This window comes from Rhagoletis zephyria, unplaced genomic scaffold, assembly GCF_001687245.7.
Source record: "Rhagoletis zephyria isolate East Lansing unplaced genomic scaffold, Rhagoletis_zephyria_1.1 Rzeph_scaffold_00560, whole genome shotgun sequence".
Taxonomy (NCBI): Eukaryota; Metazoa; Arthropoda; class Insecta; order Diptera; family Tephritidae; genus Rhagoletis; species Rhagoletis zephyria.
Genome location: NW_016157644.1, coordinates 200,746 through 227,140, shown reverse-complemented (window position 1 = coordinate 227,140; position 26,395 = coordinate 200,746). Strand labels below are relative to the sequence as shown.

Here is a 26,395-nt window from a genome sequence, read left to right as displayed (position 1 = left end):
GAATGCACTGTATTAGCTCGCCTTCAGCTTTGTCAAATATCTTACTGCCATCCCTAAATTGGCGCGTCAAGCGCCAAGCAACTGTCAAAAATCCTCATGCCCATACAATTTGTATGAAGCATCCCACAATAACGCGGCGCTAACGCCGAGCAAATGGAATTTTCATTTTTGACAGGGCGTTACGTGCTGAAGTTGGATGCAGAAGACGAAGAGAAAGAGAACGGACAAAGAAGTGAAAAAGGAAACGAGAATAAAAACGAGAGGACATGAGAAAACGTCAAAATTGACGACGCGTTGATTTGGGTATAGCGCGCGATGACACTCGTTGACAATGGATAACGCAACGCTTAGCGCTCCAATTTAGGGACGGCAGTTAACGCGGTTACAACTTAAGTTCTGAACACATTGAAAACGACGAGCTACCGACCACAGCTTCCAATTTGTCATCTTTATTATCTAAGCGCTTTGTCGATGGCGACATGATTTCTTTGAACGCGGCAGCGACATCATGAATTTGTAGAGTTTGACATAAAAGAAGAGGAAGAACCTTATCTGTCGCCAGAAAAATAGAAATAGATCTGATCTGGCCACAACCACAGCCGTCGCGTAGCCCGGTCGTCGCCAAAATAATTATCTACATAAGAGTACGTGTTAAAATAATTTGACAGCTGTGGTTTGTAGCTCGTCGTTTTCATTGTGTTCGGGCTATTAATGCTAAAGCCACCAGATTGCCGTCTGGATGCCATGCCAGCTGTCGTCCCATACCTCTTCCCCCGGTGAACGTTCGCATACATTCGCCTGAAAATGTATCGCAAATTCTTAACTTGTCGCCGCACGATGAAATTAACTTACCATTAGGGCTGAATTTTGCTGCGCACACCCATTTGTGTGTCCAGTGAAAGATGTGTATTTTGAATCAGTATTTTGATAGCTGTTCGCCATTTTTCTAGTCTGCAAACGAATAAGCTGACGAAGAAGCAAACAAATTCAAGCACATTATTGCATTCTACCGTACTTTTTAAAAGCTTTAAAATCTTAAAGCATATGTGAAAAACTTTTATAATCTGAATATTTCTAATGTCGCAATCAAAACCAAATTTTATAAATAGCATTTTTAAAAAGTAATCATCTAATATTTTTCAAGTTTTTGGGCATATATGATGCCATTTGAACAACAAATACTAACAAGTTTTAAGAGACTATTTAATGCAACTCAGGTCAAAAAAGCGCAGTTTGGACCAAAATAAGCACCTATAAAAAACAGATGATCGCAGCTGTGGCCCAGGATGACGTCTATTGCTAAGATATCTCACTTGTATTTGTACACAATATATTACGTTCACTCTCTTTACTCCTTAGGTACATGTCATCTATGCGAGCAATTAAATGAAAAATGCGACAAACTTTACGAAAAATTAAGTGCGATGGAAGGTAATGATTAATTTTAACTAAGTATATTTTATATATTTAAAAAAAATATGTGCATACATATGTACATCTCCCACAGAAAAATCCAGACAGCAATCTGATAAGTTTAGCGATATTTTGGCTGAGCACAAAGTACTTCTCATGGAATTAACGCATCAAAATAAAGCATTGCAAACATTGAAAGGTATTTTCCCTATAAAATCAACAGAGGAGCTGAAAAATTTGGACGAACTATTGGAAATACAACCAGAAATATATTTAAGTAATTTAGAACAAGTCTTTTATTGCTATACACAAAGAAAAGAAAAAGAGTTTCCGTTAGCCAAAGGATTCATCTAAAGAAAATGCAGTTCCAAACATAAACGAAACAATATAAATACACCCATGCATGTACATATGTATGTAGTGCAAACACTAGAAGTCGAACTTAGCCATAATGAATTTTCTTTTTTTAATCCAGTTTTTTTTTTGTTGAAGTTTTAAACACTTCTTACATTATATCTACAAAAAAACTGGGCGCACTAAAACGTTATAAAACAAAAATGTATTTTTGCAATTCAAAGATGTTTTTGTATATGTACATAGTACATACATAGTTAGTTTTGTTTATTATACGTAAATTTGGGTTAAAAAAGCTGCGCTTGATTCTGTGCGACCACTTTTCTTGTGCCCATACTTTATGTAAATTCTTTGTAATCCTGTATACATTTGTACGTGCAGTGGCTCACAGTCGATATGAGCCTGTGATATTTTTTACAGTATTTACTACGTTTTTTTGCAAAGTCGTTTTCTTGAATTAAAGCAACTGGCTTACTTGACTGTGAGCCACTGTAAGTTAATGGATAAATTTTTTGCTACATGTACCTACAGTTAGGCAATAAAGTTTAGGTACAGAGAGTTTTTTGCAATACGGTCAACTGTTTTTTAAATATTTTTTTAGCTAAGTCTTTATACAAATATTATTAATACTACGACAAAAACCCCAAAAATCAGAATAATCATAAATTTGGTAATTTGGGACTCTGATTTTTGGGCTTTTTGTCATAGTATTAATAATATTTGTATAAAGACTTAACGAAAAGAATATTTAAAAACTCTCTGTACCTATACTTTTTGTGACTAACTAATTTCAGAAGTTCATAATTTGTTTAATCAAACGTGAACAAATGTCGAAAAATACCTCTGTATATATTTATATAGAAATGTATTGAAATTGTTTTTAGATTGAATGCATCTAAATTTTCTTTATAATTTTTTTTGCACCTTGTGGGTTGCTAACTGTATTTAAAAAAAAAAATAGAGCTAAGTACCAATGTTCAATTCGAGTTGAAATAAAAAACAGCTAGTACATATGTATAATCTAAAAATATGTTCTTATTTGGACTAGATTAAAACAAGTCAATGTATGGCTAGACAGGAACTGGCCGAAATCGGACTAGATGGAAACAAGTCAATGTTTGATTAGACAGGAGCTGACCGGAAACGGCTAGACTGAAACGAGTCAATGTTTCGGTGGGCTGTAACTGACTGAAAGCAGACCATCCTCCGGTCAGTTTTTTTTTTTTTGACTAGTCCCTCTCCAATGACACGCTAAAGTTAAATGTGGCAGTTGAGAACATTGCTGGGGGATTTATGAGGGACTAGTCCTGGGTACACTAGGAACTATCTAAAGGATAGTTTAAGGCCAGTTCAAATTCCTGCAGGGTATGTATGTATGAATACTTCGTAAGAGATATAAAAATGCAAGTACCTAGTGAATTCACAAGACTGAAACAAAAATCAATAAGATAATTTAGCTTAAAATTAAAATTTATTATGTCATAGACAACTGGCTGTTAATTTTGAAATTTTATTTGTATATAAGAATAATTGTATTAGCCGTAGGCTATTTTTCAATAAATAAATAAATTAATTAATTCTAGAAAATTAAAGACTGCTTTTACACAATATAAGTATTGAACTAAATTCTGCTCGCTTGGCAAAGAGGGGGTGTGAAGAAAAGGGACGAGTACACATGCGCCTGTACCTTCAAGTCCTTTAACCTTTCGGCATACCTAAAGAATACGGACCCTTGAGCTAGAGAAACAAGAAAACGTGGAGGTGGTGCACCCCTTTATGCTGAGTTTAATGGTAATCATTTTGTTGGTGCAATTGACAGGGGCGGCGATAGGGAGGCTAACCGTCGAAGTTTCAACATTTTAAAAAGGTTATATTTCAAAAACTATTAAACTGATAATATGAAATATGGACACAGTTGGAAAGGTAATTGAAAGACCTTTCATTCAATATATATATCTATGTATATAATGCGAACATATTTTGAGAAAAAGTAAAAAAAACGAAATTATGGCAATTTTTTTATAAAAATGTATGTTAGTATGTAGGTTTGTCGGAAAGCCCATAAAAATACCTTTAATTTGGCGTATAATTTTATATAGTCGTGTTTAAGTACAACTGCCAGCAGTGCAATTAAGCAACTGTATTAATGTTATGCAGCCTTTTAGCTGCATTTAAAATGCAACATTTAGCATTTTCTAACATACTTTTTCGAAGAGCGTTCATGCTATCGCATTTAGCAAATGTACATTTACGCGAGTTCGAAATCGTATACTTATGACGAACAGACGTGTTGCCGTCGCTTATTCAGATCCGTATCTATCCAAGAACGATAGAATACAAGATTGCGCATTCCCGTAGAATGACATTTGTGGCAACGGGTAAACAAAGAATATGGCGAAGAAGAATGAGTTGAGAGTTGTGAATTTGCAGTGAGAAAACGTATTTTCTTCTCAATTCACCAATTACTCAAGCCATCTTTGAATAAAGCAAATTAAGCACTACGTTAACAAAAAATATACAACCACTCTTGAAATGTGTTCAAAAGAATAGGTCTTATTATTTAACTATTTACAATTTTTGTGTTTTTATTGCAGGTGCCGAAGAAGTGATAATATCTTGTCGCAGCGCATGTTTTCCTGCAGAAAGTGGTCGATGCTTGTGTTGGAAACTCCGCCACCATCAACACAGAATTAATCGACAGAGTAAACACCGTATAAACTTACCTTTGGTTTTCCTTTGTTGCTATTGGCAACCCTCGCTACTGTCAGTTTGTTGACATTAAAGGAAACGATTTTCGGCTTCATTACATCTAAGCTTAAAAGAAACCGGTTGGGAAAACCAAATGTAAGTATATTATACCCCAAAATGTATTTTAAATTTAACTATTGATTTATTAAATAAAGATTTAAAAGCCCCCCCTTTGGTGTAACGAATTCACACCGTGCTAAACAAATTGGTTGGACCGCCAACATTTCTTTTAAATATTTGCCGCATTTCTTGGAAACATCGAGTGTGTGTTCTGCAGCAGTGAACGTCGAAAAAATGTGATACAAATTTGGCGTGAGTTGCAAATAAGAACAGTTACTTTTGAAAAATGGGACGGACGAAAAAGAATGTGTTAAAGGACACGAGCGCGACGGCGAGTTGCAACATGTGTGAAAAGCCGGATAGTGGACCGGATGGTTCAGTGCGACGTGTGTGATGGATGGACGCATTTTACGTGCGCAGGTGTGTCGGAGGACATAGTTGAAAAGGCTTGGAGCTGTAGTAAATGCCTCAATGCATCAACAAGTACAACAAAGACTGTACCAGCCGCAACAACAACAGCTTATCAGGAAATTGGCATGCAGAATTATGCGAAAGAGGTACGTAACGAGATTGATGTAGCAAGTAGTTGTAGTTCGGGGAAATCGAAACGGTTCATGAAAATAAAACTGATGCGCCTTGAAGAAAAGAAAAAGGCTGAATTAGCGTATTTAGAACAGAAATTTGAAATTATGCACAGATATGAGAGTGCGGTGGAGTCGGACGACGAAGTTGGTGAAGAAGCATTAAAGTAAAGTAGAGCTGTGGAATGGGTAAGCGGCAAGTTCCAGGGCGATGTAGGTAGGGCTGAGGAACGGCAAGGTAATCTGGTTATAGGTCAGGAAGAAAGGGCGCGGATGCAGGCTCGCACAACAGCGGCGGGGAGTGTTGCCGGTTTGAGACCGGAGCAAATAAGCGCCCGACACGTGGTGCCAAAGGATCTGCCTATCTTTGGTGGCAAGCTAGAAGAATGGCCTTTATTTCTTAGCAGCTTTGAGAACTCAACGCGACTGTGTGGATTTAGCAACGACGAGAATCTGCTTAGGTTGCAGCGTGCTTTAAAGGGAAAAGCGCTTGAATATGTAAGCAGTAAGCTGATGATTCCGGCTCTTGTGCCGGAGATAATTTCTACTTTACGAATGGTGTTCGGCAGACCAGAGCAGATAATAAATAATTTGCTGGTTAAGCTACGTGCTTCTTCACCTGTCAATGTTAATAAGTTGGATACTTTGGTAACCTTTGCGCTCGGGATAAAAAATTTAACTGCGACTATGGAGGCATCAGGGCTTGAGTAGCACATGAATAATCCGCTACTAATACAGGAGCTTATCGAGAAGCTGCCTGCGCAGATGCGTCTTCAATGGGCATTGTTCTCCCGGTCATATGCGATAACTACCGTAAAAGTATTTAGCGAATGGCTTTTTGATTTAGCAGACGCGGCTAGCAACGTTGCATCGGTTACCACACTAGCTAATTCAGAAACAGAAAAGCGTAGGGTACACCGAGTGAGCTTCCATAACGAGGAACTAGAAGCTAGGACTGGGTCCACTGGGTCTGTAAAGCGAAAGTTGGCCTGTTATTTTTGTGAGGAGGCACATCTCATAATGAAGTGTGATAAATTCAAAAAGCTGGGCTACGACCAAAAATGGAAAGCAGTGCTCGATTTGAAGCTGTGTAAGGTATGCCTGAAAAAGCATGACATAAAATCCTGCCGAGAGAACAGAGTGTGTGGTGTGAAAAATTGCGACCGAAGGCACAACCCGATGCTTCATAAACCCAAGGAAGCACCTGGTAACAACGCTGTTACAGCCATGGTGGACAAGAGACCTCTAATACGCTTTATCGTGTGGCTTCGATAACAATTTATGGAAACGGAATTTCAGTTGACGTGAACGCCTTTCTTGATGACGGGTCTGGTCCCACGCTAATAGAGAAGAGTGTGTTGCAGCTATTGCAGCTAAAAGGAAAAAATAAAGATTTATGCCTCAGATGGACCGATGGTACGATACGCGTCGAGAAGAATTCAGAGGTGATCGACTTAGAAATTTCTCCTCGTGGGAAGAACCAGAGGCTTGGGTTACATAACGTGCACTCTGTAGAGGCGCTTGATCTGCCTCAGCAAACATTAAATGTAGAGGAGCTCGCGGCCAAATATAGGCACTTACGTGGAATGCCCAAGGAATCGTACTGCGGTGTTATACCACAGGTCATTATTGGATTGATCAATAAGCACTTAGCGATTCCGTCGAAATTTCGAGAAGGCAAGGCATGTGAGCCTGCAGCTCCCAAAACGCGCATCGGCTGGACGGTGTATGGCGTGGTTAATCGTGAAGAGCGTCAAAGCGATACCAATCTACAATTTCATATTTGTGAATGTGATGACGATGTAGCACTGCAAAAGATAGTTACAGAATGCATATATCAAGAGAAAGAATGCGATATCCGTGCATGCTAATTCAGCAGAGATCAGGAAGAAAATGCAACAGAAGATTGTACGCGACAAACAACATTTTGTAGTCAAACTACTGTGGAAAACGGAGAGCATTATAATGCCGGATAATTATTTGATGGCTCTGCACAGACTAACATGTTTTGAGAAGAAGTTAAAAGGAGATCCTGAGTTGAAAGTTTGTGTCAGTAATCAGATAAATAACATGGAGGAAAAGGGATATACACGGAAACTAAGTGCTAGCGAAATTAAGGAACATCATCCGAGGAAATGGTACCTGCCAATGTTTGTAGTGCGCAATCCGAACAAACCGCACAAGATAAGGCTCGCCGCGGAGTGCAAAGGCGTTTCGTTGAATTCATGCCTGGATAAGGGTCCGGATTTGTTGATCTCTCTGTTTGATATACTATTGAACTTCCGTATATGGAAATATGGTATATGCGGCGATATCAGCGATATGTTTCATCGGGTTTTCGTGGACGAAGAGGACCAGCATGCCCAGCGATTCTTGTGGAGAGGCTGCGATGATAGTCGCACCCCTGATGTATACTCACTTAGGGTACTGAGCTTTGGGGCAAGCTGCTCACAGTCGCACATAGGGGTATTTCAACGATTTAGGCGGCCAAAAACCAATTTGACAAAATTTTGGAGAAAACTTAAAAAATTTATCGCTCCAATTCCAAATAACATTTCCCAGTCCCCCTCCCTTTTCTAACTTGCACAGCGAGGGCTCACCGTTGACTGGAAGCAGAATATTCTAACGCTGCTTATAAATAAATTTTCGCTCTCTAGAAAGATCGTGACGGTTTTAAGCTAATATTTTGATTTCTGCATTGTATTCTTAAAAAGTAGTGATGGATCCGCATACAGAAGGTAACAATGCATTTAAGTGTAAATTTTTTTTAATCGTTTTATTAAGCAAAAGTTCAATTCAAATGTAACGAATATAGCGGTTTTCAACGAGTATTTTTTTGTTAATTTTTGTGAATATTAAGGAATTTGTTGTATCCCCGGGAGAGATGGCGTTATTATTCTTTGTTCAATTGAAAGCTTAGAAATTTGGCTAATATAGTGTGAAAAGACTGCCCGCAGAAAATGGCAGATGAGTGGTATTTCTTAACATAGAAAATGTATTAAGGAAAAATCTAAAAACGCAACTAGTATATGGTAACAATACTTTAGATCTACTTTAACACTAAAATTAAACTTTTTAGATGAACTTGAGGCCGCTGAACTAAAATATGAATCCATTTCATTTAAAAAATAAATAGTTTTCGAGATATTAGCAAAAGTCATGTTTTCTAGGGCCTTTCGGTCCTGTTGCTAGAAATCTGCGGGAATATAAGGCGAACCCAACTATGATATATGTACACATATTTCGGAATAAACATTTGTTTTCCTTTACATTGGTGTTATATAAGTGATGATTAAAGAAATAGTTTTAGGTATACAAGCGTTAAAATTTAGATAAATGTCAATTTAGATAAATCTACGATATTTCAGTAAATATTGCATCCGGATTGTTAAACATTAGTATGTTAAGTAAAATTTTGAAACAAAATAGGATTACTAAATTTATAATTTTTAAAAATTCTTGAAATCGGGCGATAACTACGCCCACTTCCCATATAACGGTAATTTACAGAAAAGCGAAAACTGCGATAAATCAATAACTACTGAAGCTAATTAACTCAAAATCGATTCTTGGAATAACCTCTTAGCATTAAATAAAATTATTATAATTTTTTGGATAATGGGCTTGGCGCCGCGTACTTTTGATCACAAATGTGTATCTCAGTAACCGATTTATCAATTAGTACCAAACTCGGTGGACTTTTAACCATGGTATGGAAAAGAAATGGGTTGAAAATACGAAAACTCCGATATTTCAGTAAATGAGGACGCTAATTTACTCCAAGTTAATACTTACAAAATTCTCTTAACAATAAATAAGACTACTAGATTATTACAAAAATGTAATTTTATTACATTGGGTGCGTTTGAGCAAAGAAATAATTACCGCAATATTGTAGACTTGTTGCTTTCCAGATGACAGGTTGCTGATGCTCACCTGAAACTTTTCTAAAATGTTGCAGAAATTGCGCAGTAAAAATTTTGTATGTTGCTTCTGATTTGCCAATGATGAGTCACTAATTGTCAAAATTTTGTTCGCCCAAATTTTCGCGTAGAACGGGATACTCTTTCATTTCTTACCTATACTGTGATACATATTTGAATTATTTAATTCCTTTAATTCAAGTTGAATTTGATTTTTTAAACCCTCGGAGGTTCCTTAGAGATAAAGCCTTTTCAAACCCATTTCCATTGATACCCAGATTACAGCAATTCATTTAACTAATTGAACAAATTTTTTAACAGGTGGCAACTCTGTTAATGTTTTAACCGATATTTACTTGGTTTTAAACATTTACAATTCTAAATGTCAAAACACGTCTTTTATAAACATTTCGAGTTGAAATATTCATAAAAATAATTTTGGCAGCATAAATCGTCTAAATACCCCTATGTGCGTCGTTAGCCCAATATGTAAAAAACCAGAATGCGCTGCAGTTTGGAAGCTTGCATACACAAGAATGCGAATTTTCATATTAGGGGTTGGCTATCGAACTCAAAGGAGGTAGTTGAAGCTCTCGGAAATGCCGGCGCGGAAGATAATTTTTGTAACTCTGCAAAGCGAGTGGACCAGGTCATAGATGCCAACAAAGTGTTGGGCACTACACGTACAATTTAAAATTTACGAAAGCGAATGATCAAGTACTTACAGGTGCCCAAATGCCAAAAAAGAGAGAGCTGCTTCGATTGCTGATGTCGATTTTCGACCCATTGGGACTACTAACGTTTTATCTAATTAACATAAAAATATTGCTACAGAAGAAATGGCGAAGTGGTATAGGATGGGATGACACCCTTCCATCGGAATTTCACGACGAGTGGATGCAATGGTTGTCTTTTCTGCCGAGGGTACAGTATATAAGAATACCCAGGTGCTATTTTTGCACAACAAGCGCTGAAAGAGTAACAAGCGTGCTACACGTCCGCTGTGAATATGCGTACGCGGCAGTGGCCTATCTGAGGCTCGAGGAAGAAGATCGGGTGGAAGTTTACCTAGTGTGTTCAAAATCGAAAGTCGCCCCTCTACGACCTGTATCGATTCCGCGTATGGAGCTGCTTGCCGCTGTAATGGAAGCGCGCCTCGGTAATGCGGTAGGAAAGGCCCTTGAACTAAATATTGATCGCGTCTATTACTGGACAGATTCGAAAACCGTACTCTGTTGGCTGCATTCAGATCCCAGAAAGTATAAACAGTTCGTTATGTTTCGGGTAGGAGAGATACAAGAAAGTACGGAGATTGCGCAGTGGAGATATGTTCCGACGAGGTTAAATGTAGCAGACTTAGGAACAAAGTGTAATGGTGCCCCCGGATTTTCCTCGAGCAGTCGATGGATTACAGGTCCGCCGTAACTACGTCAACCAAAGATTAATTGGCCGAGTGTTCCTGCAAGCCCAGAAGAAGACCTGCTGCACGTATCTGTGGAAGAATCGAGACCTCAATTAGTTGCAGTTAGCGTAAAGGAAAAAGCCCCTTCTATAGACATAACACGATTTTCGAAATGGGAGAGAATTTTACGAAGCATGGCGTATGTTACACGTTTTGTGACCAAGCTACGAGGAGTACCAGTCAAAGAAAGCCTGACCGTCGACGAGCTTGCCTGGAGCCAGAACTATTTATATCGCCTTGCCCAAGCCCAAGCATTTCCAAATGAAATCCAACTACTAAATACAAATCCATTTGGGCCTATGCCAAAGAAAAGCCCTCTGCGAAAACCCTCACCGTTTCTAGATGAAAACATGACCCTAGCAGCCGCTTAGAAAGAGCGGCTTGTATAGATGATGCTAAAAAAACCCAATTATACTGCCTAAAACAAGTCACTTAACCAAGCTTGTAGTTAATTGGTACCACAGAAAATGGAAACATGTAAATCATGAAACAGTAATTAATGAGATTTTTAAGAAGTTTTATATACCCGGACTATGAACGCTACTTCGATCCGTGCGGCTAAGCTGTCAAATTTGCAAGAATCAGAATACATGTCCTCAACCACCTGAGATAGCTAATTTACCTGTAGCGCGATTGTCTGCGTATACGAGACCCTTCACGTATGTTGGAGTGGACAGAAGAGCTGAAAAGCGCTATGGTGTGCTGTTTACGTGTCTTACATGTCGAGCAGTGCACATTGAGATGGCTTATAGCCTGACGACCAGCTCCTGCTGCATCGTAGTGAGCAACTTCATGGTCCGAAGAGGGGCACCCAGAAAATTTTTCAGCGACAATGGCACTAACCTGAAAGCCACGGAAAAAGAGCTCCGTACTGCGCTGTCGCAAGTAAGCTTCCCTGGCTTGGAAGCCGAGTTAACCAGCTGTGATACTGGATGGTCCTTTATCCCTCCAGCTTCTCCGCATATGGGAGGAGCGTGGGAACGCCTCGTTCGCTCAATAAAATCCGTGTTGTACCACGTAGTGACACACGACTAACCAATGAAAAGCTGTCTAATGTGTTCATTGAGGTAGAACAGATTGTGAATAGTCGGCCAATCACTAATCTGTCATTAGATACCGCGGAGCAAAAGGCCTTACCACCGAATCATTTTCTGTTGGGTTCGTCTTCCGGACTTAAGCCGGTCGGGGAATTCAATCCCACCGATTAATACGTGCGCGCATCATGGAGGCACTCGCAATATCTCGCTGAACGGTTTTGGAAACGATGGGTTGCAGAAGTGCTTCCTATCCTCACTAGAAGAACTAATTGGTACGTTGGTGGTCGTGATTGTCGACTCAAAATTACCACGATATTCTTGGCCGAAAGGAAACGTGGTTTCAACTGTGCAAGCACGAGATGGTCAGGTCAGGAGTGCTGTCGTCCGAACTGCACAGGAACAGTACCACCGACCCGCAACGAAGATATCTGTGCTAGATATACGACGTGGCGGCTTTCAAGAAGCTTAGGTATTCCCACTTCATGGGAGATACCGGGGGGAGAATGTTGGAAACTCCGCCACCATCAACACAGAATTAATAGAAAGTGTAAACACCGTATAAACTTACCTTTGGTTTTCCTTTGTGCCTATTGGCAACCCTCGCTACTGCCAGTTTGTTGAAATTAAAAGAAACGATTTTCGGCTTCATTAGAAGCAGAAGCTTAAAAGAAAGCGGTTGGGAAAACCAAATGTAAGAATATTATACCCCAAAATGTATTTTAAATTTAACTATTGATTTATTAAATAAAGATTTAAAAGCCCCCCCTTTGGTGTAACGAATTCATACCGTGCTAAACTAATTGGTTGGACCGCCAACAGCTTGCTTACCTCCGATTTTAATTTGTAATTTGTGATATTTCAACGTTTTCAACTTAACATGTCGTGTTTAAAAGTGGTCCGTAAAGTGCTTCATGCATATTACGCTGGTGCCTAAATTGTATGGCTTCTCCTGCCGGCAGAACTCTACCCACTTTCCGGCCAAGGCGTCGTCGCGGGCAAACAAAAAAAAACTGCATTTGGGGGCTTTACCCCTACGGCTGCTGCAATTCAACACACGACACGACTTTTGTATAAAGTTTTTATTACAAATAAAACGCTTTTTACTTCAGAACGCACGCATTACTTCGATTTTTCACTTGAAAGTACACAATACGTTTGCAATACGTTTGCACTTGTTTCTAAACAAAAAGTTTGTTTACGTATTGCCATAAATGTCAAAGTCGGCAAAACCAAAGTAGCGGTTTCGGGAATGCGCCACCTTCAGCTCATTTCACCATGGTATCTATCACGATCAATTCGCACAGAGAAGATAATGTGCAAAACCCTACTGAAAAGGGGAAAAGAAATTTGAACAAAAAATTCAATAAAAAAACTTGAATTGTTTTAACCATAACCGAAAATTTGTTTGTGTATATATTCATTTGTCGGTGCTGTCAATTGAAATTTCCTCAATTAAATGGGAAAACAATAATCAGAGTTGATCACAAATTGAGCCAGATTTCTATCAGTATCACATCAATGATGAATTTGCGCCACTTTTCTTTTTCCAATGTCAAATAATAAATGACATCTTGATCGGCGTTCACTGAAACGGAACTAGAAGCTATATACGCGAAAAAGCAATATTGCCACTTTTTCTCATTAAACCATGTTCGAATGGTGGAAGTTTTGGAAGATCACAGGGTTGCTTTNCGATCACTGAAACGCAGCTAGCAACTGTATACTCGAAAAAGCAATATTGCCACTTTTTCTCATTAAACCATGTTCGAATGGTGGAAGTTTTGGAAGATCACAGGGTTGCTTTTAGCATTTAGATACTTAATGCAAAACTGGAGTTATGCAGCGTTTTTGCTGCATTTAAAATGCAACATTTAGCACTTTCGAACATATGTTTTCGAAGAGCGTTCATGCTATCGCATTTAGCAAATGTGCATTTACGCGAGTACAGCCGTGTTCCAGTCGCTTACTCAGATCCGTATCTATTACGATGAATTCTCACGCAGAAGATAATGTGCAAAAACCCTACTGAAAAGGAAAAAATAACTTTTAAACCAAAAATTCAATACAAAAACTTGAATTGTTTTAACCATAACCGAACATTTGTTTTTGTATATATTCATTTGTCGGTGCTGTCAATTAAAGTTTCCTCACTTAATTAGGAAACAAAACAAACTTGCTCAACTTTTCTTTATCCAAATTATGTAAAATAATAAATGAAATCTCGATCGGCGATTACAGAAACGCAGCTAGCCACTGTATACGCGAAAAAGCAATATTGCCTTTNTATATTCATTTGTCGGTGCTGTCAATTAAAGTTTCCTCACTTAATTAGGAAACAAAACAAACTTGCTCAACTTTTCTTTATCCAAATTATGTAAAATAATAAATGAAATCTCGATCGGCGATTACAGAAACGCAGCTAGCCACTGTATACGCGAAAAAGCAATATTGCCTTTTTTTTCTCATTAAACCATGTTCGTATCGTGGAAATTTTGGAAGATCACAGGGTTGCTTTTAGCATTTAGGTTCTTAATGCAAAAATGGAGTTGCATTTAGTTGCATTTAGGTGACGAATTTTGTATGGATAAATGTACATTTAGAGTAGCATTTAAAGCTAAATGCGCTAAATGTGCTTTTACGCGTAAGCAAAAACAGCCCATTACATTAAGTTGCATTTAGGTGATGAATTTTGTATGGATAAATGTTCACTTAGAGTAGCGTTTAGAGCTAAATGTGCTTTTACGCGTAAGCAAAAACAGCCGATTATATGCTATTAATTTAGGTAGTATTGCACCATGAACCATAAATACAAGATCACGTAAGAACGCGACGTTGTATTTGTAACTGGTTTTGAGCAAAAAGTTTTCGAAAGCGGGTTCGTCAGCTGAGCGTTTGTTTACATCACAAGCACCACTATTTTACATTTTTATTCAAGTAAAGAAGAGTTAATTCAACATGACAACACCTTTTAAAGCATTTTGTTGCATCAGTTTAACTAAATTGTGCATTTAAAGTGGCTGACAATAATTTTGGCTAATTTTGGTTGTCGTTGTTTTCTTTGTTTTGTTTACTTTTCGCTCGTTTTCCAGTGAAACAAGATGGCGTAGACCCGCTAAAAAAATCTACTTTTCTCACTCTCTTGTTCTTACGTGATCTTGTGTCTTTCGTTCATGGTAGTGCACTTTAGCGGAACCAGGATGGAAAAAGTTCGAGAGTGGTATCAATCGACGCGTCTTAACGCCAATAATAATAATCCGAGACCGGAAATTAACTTTTTCAATTCATTAAAGAGTTATTTGCAAAAACAACTTGCACTTTCCGCACTATGTTTTGATGAATTTCACGCAAATGAATGGAATAAATGAACTCAGTTTCGAAATTCTGTATTTAATAGCAATATTACGATGGTCAAAATCCGCACAACAATCTTGTGTAGTTAATATAAATAAGATGGAGGAAAACTGGTGCTGCCACTCTATTAATACAATTTGTATTTCAACTTTAAAAACACCCAAATAATGCACAAGAAATATACTTTTGTGAAAAGGGGATTTCTGTTCCTTTTCTTCGCACGCAGAAAGGAGAATTCTACGTAGTGAGGGTTATAATCTCTAAGCGCGGCCGAAGGCCGCCTACGTAAAAAGGTGTTCTCTGCAAAAGGTGTTCAGCCCCTTTTATTTGGCAACACAGAAAGAAGAATTCTACGTAGTGAGGGTTATAATCCCTAAGCGCGGCCGAAGGCCGCCAACGCAGAAAGGTGTTCTCTGCAAAAAGTGTTCAGGCCCTTTTATTTGGCAACACAGAGAGACGAATTCTACATAGTGAGGGTTATAATCCCTAAGCGCGGCCGAAGGCAGCCTACGCAGAAAGGAATTGTACGCAAAAATACTGTGGATAGCGTAGCTTGATTAATTATCCATTTAATTCTATAACTCAATCTTATAACAAATAAGGGGATTAAAAAAAATGTAATAAATAAATTTTGTAATAACTAAATAGAGTAAGATTTTCTATCGCGCGATTTTTTATTCCAAATTTTCGCCTGCGGCGCTTTTCCTATTTCATTAAAACTATATTTTTATATATATTTAGTCAAATATGATGTCCACAAAAATTTTNGAAGAGTTAATTCAACATGACAACACCTTTTAAAGCATTTTGTTGCATCAGTTTAACTAAATTGTGCATTTAAAGTGGCTGACAATAATTTTGGCTAATTTTGGTTGTCGTTGTTTTCTTTGTTTTGTTTACTTTTCGCTCGTTTTCCAGTGAAACAAGATGGCGTAGACCCGCTAAAAAAATCTACTTTTCTCACTCTCTTGTTCTTACGTGATCTTGTGTCTTTCGTTCATGGTAGTGCACTTTAGCGGAACCAGGATGGAAAAAGTTCGAGAGTGGTATCAATCGACGCGTCTTAACGCCAATAATAATAATCCGAGACCGGAAATTAACTTTTTCAATTCATTAAAGAGTTATTTGCAAAAACAACTTGCACTTTCCGCACTATGTTTTGATGAATTTCACGCAAATGAATGGAATAAATGAACTCAGTTTCGAAATTCTGTATTTAATAGCAATATTACGATGGTCAAAATCCGCACAACAATCTTGTGTAGTTAATATAAATAAGATGGAGGAAAACTGGTGCTGCCACTCTATTAATACAATTTGTATTTCAACTTTAAAAACACCCAAATAATGCACAAGAAATATACTTTTGTGAAAAGGGGATTTCTGTTCCTTTTCTTCGCACGCAGAAAGGAGAATTCTACGTAGTGAGGGTTATAATCTCTAAGCGCGGCCGAAGGCCGCCTACGTAAAAAGGTGTTCTCTGCAAAAGGTGTTCAGCCCCTTTTATTTGGCAACACAGAAAGAAGAATTCTACGTAGTGAGGGTTATAATCCCTAAGCGCGGCCGAAGGCCGCCAACGCAGAAAGGTGTTCTCTGCAAAAAGTGTTCAGGCCCTTTTATTTGGCAACACAGAGAGACGAATTCTACATAGTGAGGGTTATAATCCCTAAGCGCGGCCGAAGGCAGCCTACGCAGAAAGGAATTGTACGCAAAAATACTGTGGATAGCGTAGCTTGATTAATTATCCATTTAATTCTATAACTCAATCTTATAACAAATAAGGGGATTAAAAAAAATGTAATAAATAAATTTTGTAATAACTAAATAGAGTAAGATTTTCTATCGCGCGATTTTTTATTCCAAATTTTCGCCTGCGGCGCTTTTCCTATTTCATTAAAACTATATTTTTATATATATTTAGTCAAATATGATGTCCACAAAAATTTTTACAAGTCATATATCAAATTAACGGTATTTTTGTGCTCTTTCTGATAAACATATCTGTTAATATAGTTAATTACATATTTTTGAAAGAAAAACATACATTTTTATTTAAAAAAAAAGCCATAATTTCGTTTTTTACTTTTTTCTCGCAACGTGTATACATTATATACATAGATATATACATCGCCTGAAAGGCCCTTCAATCACCTTTCCATCTGTGTCTATATTTAGAAAATCGGTTAAATAGCTTTTGAATATGTTGAAAATTCGACGTATCGCCGCCCCTGTAAATTTGCACAAAAAAAAAATCGCCGTTTAAATCCGGAAAAGGGGGCAGGCCATGCCCACTTTTTTTTCTCTAGCTCAAAGGTCCGTATTCTTTAGGTGTTCCCACCTTTCTTGCTTTGGTTTTGACATTTTAGTTGTTTTTACCTCTCTAACCCTTAATTAGGCGCATATAGAAAGTCACAGAATTGGGTCCCCAGTGATCCCAATAAAAGTGTTGAAAAAAGAGTTTTTAAAATAAAAAAAACAAGTGTGTAGTAAAAAAAATATTAAAGTACTTTATTATCGTTAACTTAAAGAAGAAACACATAATTTCGGCTTCAAACTTAAAACAAAATAAATAAAAAAACTTACCTCCGCCAATAAATGTTACGTTAGTAGTCGCATGGGGTCAGCACTCAAGCGAGTAGCGACACACGTGTGCACGACGATGTTCTAACCGTGACTAAATAAATAAAACGAAATGTATATTGTCATAAGTATTGAAGCTGATAAAGAAACCATGACTTTGACTTCAAACTTAGATACAAAAATAAAAACTTACCTCCGCCAAAATATGTTACATAAGTGGTCGCATGGGGTCAGGGCTTAAGAGAGTAGCGACAAATGTGTACACGCTGATGTTCTGGCCGTGACTTATTTACGTACCCCGCGGGGAGTTAGGAAGCTAGACAGAGCGCGAGCACGTTCCAAGCACTCCAAGAAATTGTTTTTTTTTTGCAATTTGAAATGGCCTTGACCCTATGCGCCTAATTAATGGTTAAAGAACCAAAAACTTGAATCGAACAGAATTGAAGCGTGTAAAAGCAAATAGAAAACAGAAAAGAAAAAAGAGAACAGCAAGAATTGCTTTGAAGTACTCGAATCATGTAAATCAGGTGAAAGCAATGGCATAAGTAAAGAACACCGTCCATTTAGGTATAAATAGTAGGGAACGAATGCAGAATAGCTACAAATCTCAAATAAAGAAAATATGGGAATCGATAGAAATCATTGAGCTGAACATAACGGTACACTTTTTTTTGGCGGAAACATCGGGCGGGCTTTAGTATGCAGCCGTACCTTTTGTTTTAAGAAAACCAGGGGCCTGTGCACAAAGTTTACGATTGTAACAAGTCTACAAGTTTTTAGTGATTCGCTTGTAGCTGCAAGTTCTATAATTTTTTTTTAACACAATATTATTTAGTGCACTTGTAGCTATCAGCGAAATATTCTACACTTGTAAATGTAGTTTCTACAAGCATTTGTACATACAATTCGATTTGCACTTTAATATACAAATTTTGAATAGCCTTGATTTAGTTATTTACAAGCTATAGCTCTTTTTAAAAATCGACTATCCGGCTACTCGCTTAGTCGACTAGTCGATTAGCAACTTTTTTGTCGGTTGATAGTCGAATAGCAATTATTCAATTAACCGCTCGCAAACGACGAACCGTTCAATATCCGCTCACTATCGAGTAGTCTAAAAATCGACTAATCGAAATTATTTGAATAGTTACAATTTTTCACCATAAAATTATTTGTATTAGCGCGGTTGGGTTCTGTCAAAAAGCATAACTATACAAAAAAAAATGTTTACTTAAAGAAAACAACTAGTCGATAAATCGAAGATCAACGGGTTTTCGACTAGGCGTTTGTGAGCGGTTAAACTGGCTACACACGAAGAATATCTGCGCGCACATGCGCTGCTTGCGGCGCATGTTCGTCGTTTGTAGGGCGGTTCACGAGCATGCTCGCAAAAATCAAAAAATTCTGATTTTCAGCGAGCATGTTCGTCGTTTGTAGCGTAGTTTGCGAGCAACGCATTGGAAACAAAAACAACAACCTCATTTTGTGTTTATGCTTGAAGTGTGCACATCGGCGGATAAATGCATCCAAGCCATGTTTGTTAATTGAATTTTTGATAAAAGAGGCTAAATTACTATAAAGTATATGTATGTACATACCAGAGTTGTTAAAGAATGCAGTCTTCGTGACTTTAAATCGTTGCAGTCACATTCACTGACTAACACTTTTTAACTGCAGCCAATCAATCACTTGTTTGACTAAAGACTGCAAAATTGAAGTCATTAGTCTTTTCTGTGTTATTCATGACTAATTAGTTTTGCAGTCTGAGGTGAATAATGAAAATCTAAAGCAATCTTTGCGTACACTTTTTCATAGAATTATAATGCTAGTTAGTTTAGAAAACAAATGAGTACACAAAAAGCTTAATTAAAACTCCAGTGGTATATAAAATATTTCGAAAATGTCAAAGAATTCCAGTAACTTCCAATGAAATAAATTTGTATTTATTCTGCCTTATCCTGAGTTTCGACCGAAAAAAAATTTCGCCAGAAAGTTTCTTTTCCGCCTATAGCAAATACATGGAAACCATAAGTGAAAAGTGAACCGGTTCAGGGAAAATGAAACTCATGATAAGGCTGATTATATGTACATAATCTGTACATATTAAGCCTTATCACGAGTTTCATTTCCCCCCGAACCGGTTGACTTTTCACTTTTGGTTTTCATGGTTTTACTATGGGCGGATGACAAATTTTCGTGTAAATTTTTTTTCAGCCGAAACTCAGGATAAGGCAGATTATGTAAATCACCGTTTAAAGTACAAAACCGCGTATCGTAATTCTGCAAAACCGCGTAACTGACCAAAAATTGGATTTGCTCACGCAAGCTCTTGGCTCAATCCTTATCCATTCGCCCTGAAATATACTAGCCAGAAATGCGATTGCTTTATAAAAAAGATAACAATTTTTAAATATGAGTGTTTTACGATCTAGAAAATAATTTCTACAACTTCACATACGCGGTTTTGCATTTTGCTGATACGCGGTTTTGCATTTTGTTGATACGCGGTTTTGCACTTTAAACGACGAAATGAAAAAAATAACAAAGTACATGCGAACATGTTTCCAAAAGAATTAACAATGATCCTTGAAACGAGTCAAACATTCTGAAATGGGCCACTAAAAATTGAGTATTAGAATTTCGAATATGTTTTGGCAGATATTTAAAGTCTTAAAATTTTTTTGGAAAATTTTAATTTTTAAAAAATTTATTCATAAATGAATTTTTGACCTTCTTTTCATCAATATTATATATTAATTGCCATGATGCGCGCATGTATTGATCGGTGGGATTGAATTCCCCGACCGGCTTAAGTCCGGAAGACGAACCCAACAGAAAATGATTCGGTGGTAAGGCCTCTTGCTCCGCGGTATCTAATGACAGATAAGTGAGTGGCCGACTATTCACAATCTGTTCTACCTCAATGAACACATTAGACAGCTTTTCATCGGTTAGTCGTGTTTCGGGTGTCCCTACGTGGTACAAGACGGATTTTATTGAGCGAACGAGGCGTTCCCACGCTCCTCTCATATGCGGAGAAGCTGGAGGGATAAAGGAGNTGGTACAAGACGGGTTTTATTGAGCGAACGAGGCGTTCCCACGCTCCTCCCATATGCGGAGAAGCTGGAGGGATAAAGGACCATCCAGTATCACAGCTGGTTAACTCGGCTTCCAAGCCAGGGAAGCTTACTTGCGACAGCGCAGTACGGAGCTCTTTTTCCGTGGCTTTCAGGTTAGTGCCATTGTCGCTGAAAAATGTTCTGGGTGCCCCTCTTCGGACCATGAAGTTGCGCACTACGTTGCAGCAGGAGCTGGTCGTCAGGCTATAAGCCATCTCAATGTGCACTGCTCGAAATATAAGACACGTAAACAGCACACCATAGCGCTTTTCAGCTCTTCTGCCGACAGTCACCAGGAATGGCCCAAAAAAGTCCACTCCAACATACGTGAAGGGTCTCGTATACGCAGACAATCGCGCTACAGGTAAATCAGCCTTCTCAGGTGGTTGAGGACATGTATTCTGATTCTTGCAAAATTGACAGCTTAGCCGCACGGATCGAAGTAGCGTTCGTAGTCCGGGTATATAAAACTTCTGAAAAATCTCATTAATTACTGTTTCATGATTTAAATGTTTCCATATTCTGTGGTACCAATCAACTACAAGCTTGGTTAAGTGACTTGTTTTAGGCAGTATAATTGGGTTTTTTGTAGCATCATCTATACAAGCAGCTCTTTCTAAGCGGCTGCGCATACGTAAGGTCATGTTTTCATCTAGAAACGGTGAGAGTTTTCGCAGAGGGCTTTTCTTTGGCATAGGCCCCGATGGATTTGTATTTAGTAGTTGGATTTCATTTGGAAATGCTTGGGCTTGGGCAAGGCGATATAAATAGTTCTGGCTCCAGGCAAGCTCGTCGACGGTCAGGCTTTCTTTGACTGGTACTCCTCGTAGCTTGGTCACAAAACGTTTAACATACGCCATGCTTCGTAAAATTCTCTCCCATTTCGAAAATCGTGTTATGTCTATAGAAGGGGCTTTTTCCTTTACGCTAACTGCAACTAATTGAGGTCTCGATTCTTCCACAGATACGTGCTGCAGGTCTTCTTCTGGGCTTGCAGGAACACTCGGCCAATTAATCTTTGGTTGATGTAGGTACGGGGGACCTGTAATCTATCGACTGCTCGAGGAAAATTCGGGGCCACCATTACACTTTGTTCCTAAGTCTGCTACATTTAACCTCGTCGGAACATATCTCCACTGCGCAATCTCCGTACTTACTTGTATCTCTCCTACTCGAAACATAACGAACTGTTTATACTTTCTGGGATCTGAATGCAGCCAACAGAGTACGGTTTTCGAATCTGTCCAGTAATAGACGCGATCAATATTTAGTTCAAGGGCCTTTCCTACCGCATTACCGAGGCGCGCTCCCATTACAGCGGCAAGCAGCTCCATACGCGGAATCGATACAGGTCGTAGAGGGGCGACTTTCGATTTTGAATACACTAGGGAAGCTTCCACCCGATCTTCTTCCTCGAGCCTCAGATAGCCCACTGCCGCGTACGCATATTCACCGGCGTCTACAAAGACGTGTAGCTCGCTTGTTACTCTTTCAGCGCTTGTTGTGCAAAAATAGCATCTGGGTATTCTTATATCCTGTACCCTCGGCAGAAAAGACAACCATTGCATCCACTCGTCGTGAATCTCTGATGGAAGGGTGTCATCCCATCCTATACCACTTCGCCATACCTTCTGTAGCAATATTTTTAATGTTGATTTTTTGTTAATATATTTACAATTACATATTATTACCGGAGCGCGTTCTCGGTCCCTGAAAAAAATTCAAAGTACGAAAGAATGCGTTCCAATGGCTGAAATCAAATGACTAACAAAAAGTGACTAAAAGAATGCAATCCAGTGGCTGAAATCAAGTGACTAACAAGAAATGAATAAAAAGGTGATTTATGAACCATAGATCAAAAAAAAATAATAAAGACTAATTTTTTTTTAGTCTTAGTCAGGACTAACAAAAAATGATTGCAATCACTCGGGACTTCAATCAAATGAATAATTTAGTTAAAAATGATTGCATTCTTTAACACATGTATGCATGTACTACATACATACAAGTAAAATATAAATAAATTTAAGTAACACATACATAAAAAAGCTAAGTTAAAAGCATTGCAGTCGCATCATCCGCGTCTTTGCTAATTATCTTTACGCTACCACGACAAAATCACATACAAGCCGCTCGGCGTCTGTAGCAAACGACAGCGAGCATGTTGGCGCATATGTGCGCGCAGATGTTCGTCGTGTGTAGCCAGTTTTATTTGAAAAAGTCGAAAAGAAACGGTTATTCGATTAAGTGAAGTCGATTATTTTTCGAAACAACTTCCCTGCAAGAAGCCTGACCTATGGTTAAATTAGTTGGAAAACTGACTAAAACTTTTCGTCAGTTTAGCGGTTAGTTGTGTATGGGCTTGGCGGAAAAAGTCAACACTTCTCCGGGCGTGTGATAGTGTATCCCTTTCTTGCACACACATGGGCGCATTTGCCTTACAGTATGTTCACTCGCTCATACATGTCTAGGGATGTATATTTAAGAAAGTATCGATATCATTTATTTATTTATTTAGTCTACTGAAAAATGTTTTCTTATACTATGTCTCCATTGTGAGATTTAATGAATATTTAGCCCTCTGACGAGATTTGACGTTAAGTCTTTTGAGATTACCATATAAAATTAAATCTCGAAAGGCAGTAGATTTAAGTTAAATCTTCGTCAAATCTTCAATAATATTGATCAATAAGTACAATTTGTTGGATGTGGCAACCACAAATTCACATGCCATAAGTCAAATGACATTTGTGTTTTCAATATACAGTTGAGGACATTGAAATCTAGCCTACCATAAGAACATTAATTTTCGTATTTTTAGGGATTTTTATATTTTTGTTAGTTTGGGAGGAAAATTAGTAATACATATTTACATAACTTTGGTTGTAATAATATAAGAAAATATTTTTTTAAAAACCAAAAATTTTGAAGAAATGTTTTATAGTAATATCATGCAGAGTCTTCTCCGCTTTCTATAAGTCATTTACGCGCTGCGACAAAAAAATTTATAAATTTCGGCAATGGTTCTGCTTCGATAACATTGCACCGAACATCCTTTAGAACTCAGTTCGTATTCATGATATGCCAAAGGCCCACGATTGGATTTTCGGTTCCCTCTTATTAATAAGAGAGTTCTACAAAAATTTTTCTTTCCGCAAATGGTTTTTACCGTTTTGATAATTTTTCTTAAATTCGGGAAAATGATTCGGAATATGGTGCCATTCTTTACACTTTCCAAACTATATATTATACATATATATTTACCACGAATAAGAAGCCAATAATATTCAGAATTCATATAATGAAATTCCGCTTGGTACCTTCCTTTTATCTGTCTGTATATCAATGTCCTCAACTGTATTTATAAAATCATACATAAGCAAACGTCAAATATTTAAAAATGTGAACGTCAAACATATCTCGTTGTGGTAATGGAGACGGTTGTGATTTAGCAATTGGATTTATTAAATCTTAATGGATAAATCTCTCAATGGAGACATAGTATTACAGACAATTGAGATGAAAAGATTTAGATATTTAAGTATGTACGATATATTACAGAGTAAACTTATTATACATATTAACTTGTAAAGATAATAATGATATACAATAGCAATTTGTGTAGCTGGAGAGGCCTAGTCTCCAGTCTACTTTTGTGTGCGGCGGGCGGAAAGACCTAGTTTCCGCTCCGCACTGTTTACAGGCCGTTGATCATAGTCGGAAAGGCCGAGCTTCCGATCCATGTTCCCGTAGTCATTACTTTGTATGTGAGGCAGGCGGAAAGTCCTAGTTTCCGCTTAGCGCTATAGACGAACTGTTGGGCGTGGTCGGAAAGGCCGAGTTTCCGATCCCTGCTCGTATTGTCCTACGCGGTCGCGAAAATATACGAAGCCGTTACGATTGTACTAAGCAGTCATATACTACGTTTATACGCACGTATAAACTATATAAAATGGTATAATTTGCCGTATAAACGATGAGTTAATTTTTTATTTGCAAATAACTAAATCACGCAAATAAGTATTGATTAGTGGTACTATTTGCAAATAAGCGCAAAACGCCGCCATTCTTAGGTTTATTTTCTTTTTCGATGGTCATCTTATTGCCTTTTTATAATCAAGACGTTGTCATTTTTAACTTTATTTTCTTTTTCGAATCAGGCAATATTAAAAAAGAATTTTTCACCATCGAATAAGCAGTGAGATAGGTATTTGCAAATTATTTTTATTTGCAAATAGCTTACATATAAACGTAGTAACAGATATTGTATAATTTTTTCGTTCACGGTTACAAATATTAGTTTATTTAGCTAACTTGTTGAGCAAAGTTTTCTTTATTACAAAAAGCAATTCAGATGTGTCGAAGCAATCATAATGTTTGTTAAAATCTTGGCATAAACACCGAAAAGCATCATGCATTTCAAAGTTTGATTTACAAATACTCAACACAATAGGTTTAAAATGTCTCGTGGGTCTTGTAGGAATACAAAAATTTATCTCACTCAGTAAAAAGGGACTACTGACCATCCCGTTCATTAATTTAATTAAAAAAAGAACACCAAGCATCTCTCTACGACTCTGAAGCGTCGGCAAATCTATAAGCTTCAGGCGATCCTTGTAGGGTGGGAGATTTTTAGACGAGTCCCAACATAAATTTTTGAGGGCAAATAACAGGAACTGTTTCTGCACTGATTCGAGCCTGTCACTATGAATTTGATAGCTAGGATTCCATACTATAGATGCATACTCCAAAATCGGTCTAACTAGAGAGGTAAAGAGAACTTTAGTGACATAAGGATCGTTGAACTCCTTGGCCCAGCGCTTAAGAAAAGCCAACAATCCTCTAGCCCTAATCACGCAGGAGTTTATGTGAGACTTGAATTCTAGTTTCGGATCCATAGTTACACCTAGGTCAATGAAATTGGTCACTTGCTCAACATTGTGGTCAGATATCATATACGAATTTGGATAGAACGATTTTCTAGAGAAGGTCATGAATTTACACTTTTTCAAATTTAGTGACATGGAATTTGCTTCACACCATTCGAAAATGCAGGTTAGGTCAGCTTGCAAATGCTCCCTATCTTCTGCAGTACTAATGTACTTAAAGAGCTTAACATCATCAGCGTACATTAAGCATTTCGAGTAATTCAACACCTTAGGAAGGTCATTTATAAATAAAATAAACAAGACGGGACCAATATGGCTGCCCTGAGGTACGCCGGATGTGACATGTATTGGCCGGGAGGTACAATTTTTAAAAATTACTCTTTGTTTCCTATCCACTAAGTAAGAAGAAAGCCAGATGAGAAGAATAGAAGGGAAACCAATTCGATCACGTTTATATATAAGGGTTGAATGAGATACTTTATCAAATGCCTTGCGGAAATCAGTGTAAATCACGTCCGTTCGAAGATTGTTTTTAAACCCATTAGACACATAAGTAGTGAATTCAAGAAGATTGGATACAGTTGATTTACCTTTGCAAAAACCGTGTTGCGATAGATCAATAGCAGAAGTAATATAGTGAGATAGTTCTTCCGTAACGATTGCCTCAAAAACTTTAGAAATAGCAAAAAGCTTCGCAATTCCTCTATAGTTTACGATATTAGTCCTACTTTCATTTTTATAAAGTGGCAAGATAAACGAATCCTTCCAGGAAGATGGAAAGACATCCTGTTTTAGGAAAGCATTAAAAATATTTGTCAGAGGCTTATACGAATACTCTGCACAACTTTTAAGAACACTTGTGGGTATACCGTCTGGTC

The 26,395-nt window shown here is 37.8% G+C and overlaps 1 protein-coding gene and 1 long non-coding RNA gene across 2 annotated transcripts in view; one reads left to right on the top strand and one right to left on the bottom strand.

Moving 5' to 3' along the window:
* Window positions 1–708: 708 nt before the first annotated feature.
* Window positions 709–26,395, bottom strand: part of LOC108360359 (uncharacterized) — a 26,364-nt gene continuing 677 nt past the window's right edge. The window contains exons 2-3 of the long non-coding RNA XR_001847097.1: window positions 853–966; window positions 709–798 (exon numbers count right to left, since the gene is read on the bottom strand). This is a non-coding gene — a long non-coding RNA (uncharacterized LOC108360359). The remainder of the gene's footprint in view (window positions 799–852; window positions 967–26,395) is intronic.
* On the top strand, window positions 1,179–2,366 carry LOC108360358 (uncharacterized). Its single transcript, XM_017612612.1, has 2 exons — window positions 1,179–1,431; window positions 1,508–2,366. Exons 1-2 carry the CDS (start codon window positions 1,287–1,289, stop codon window positions 1,765–1,767), a joined length of 405 nt encoding a protein of 134 aa, XP_017468101.1. The 5' UTR covers window positions 1,179–1,286; the 3' UTR covers window positions 1,768–2,366.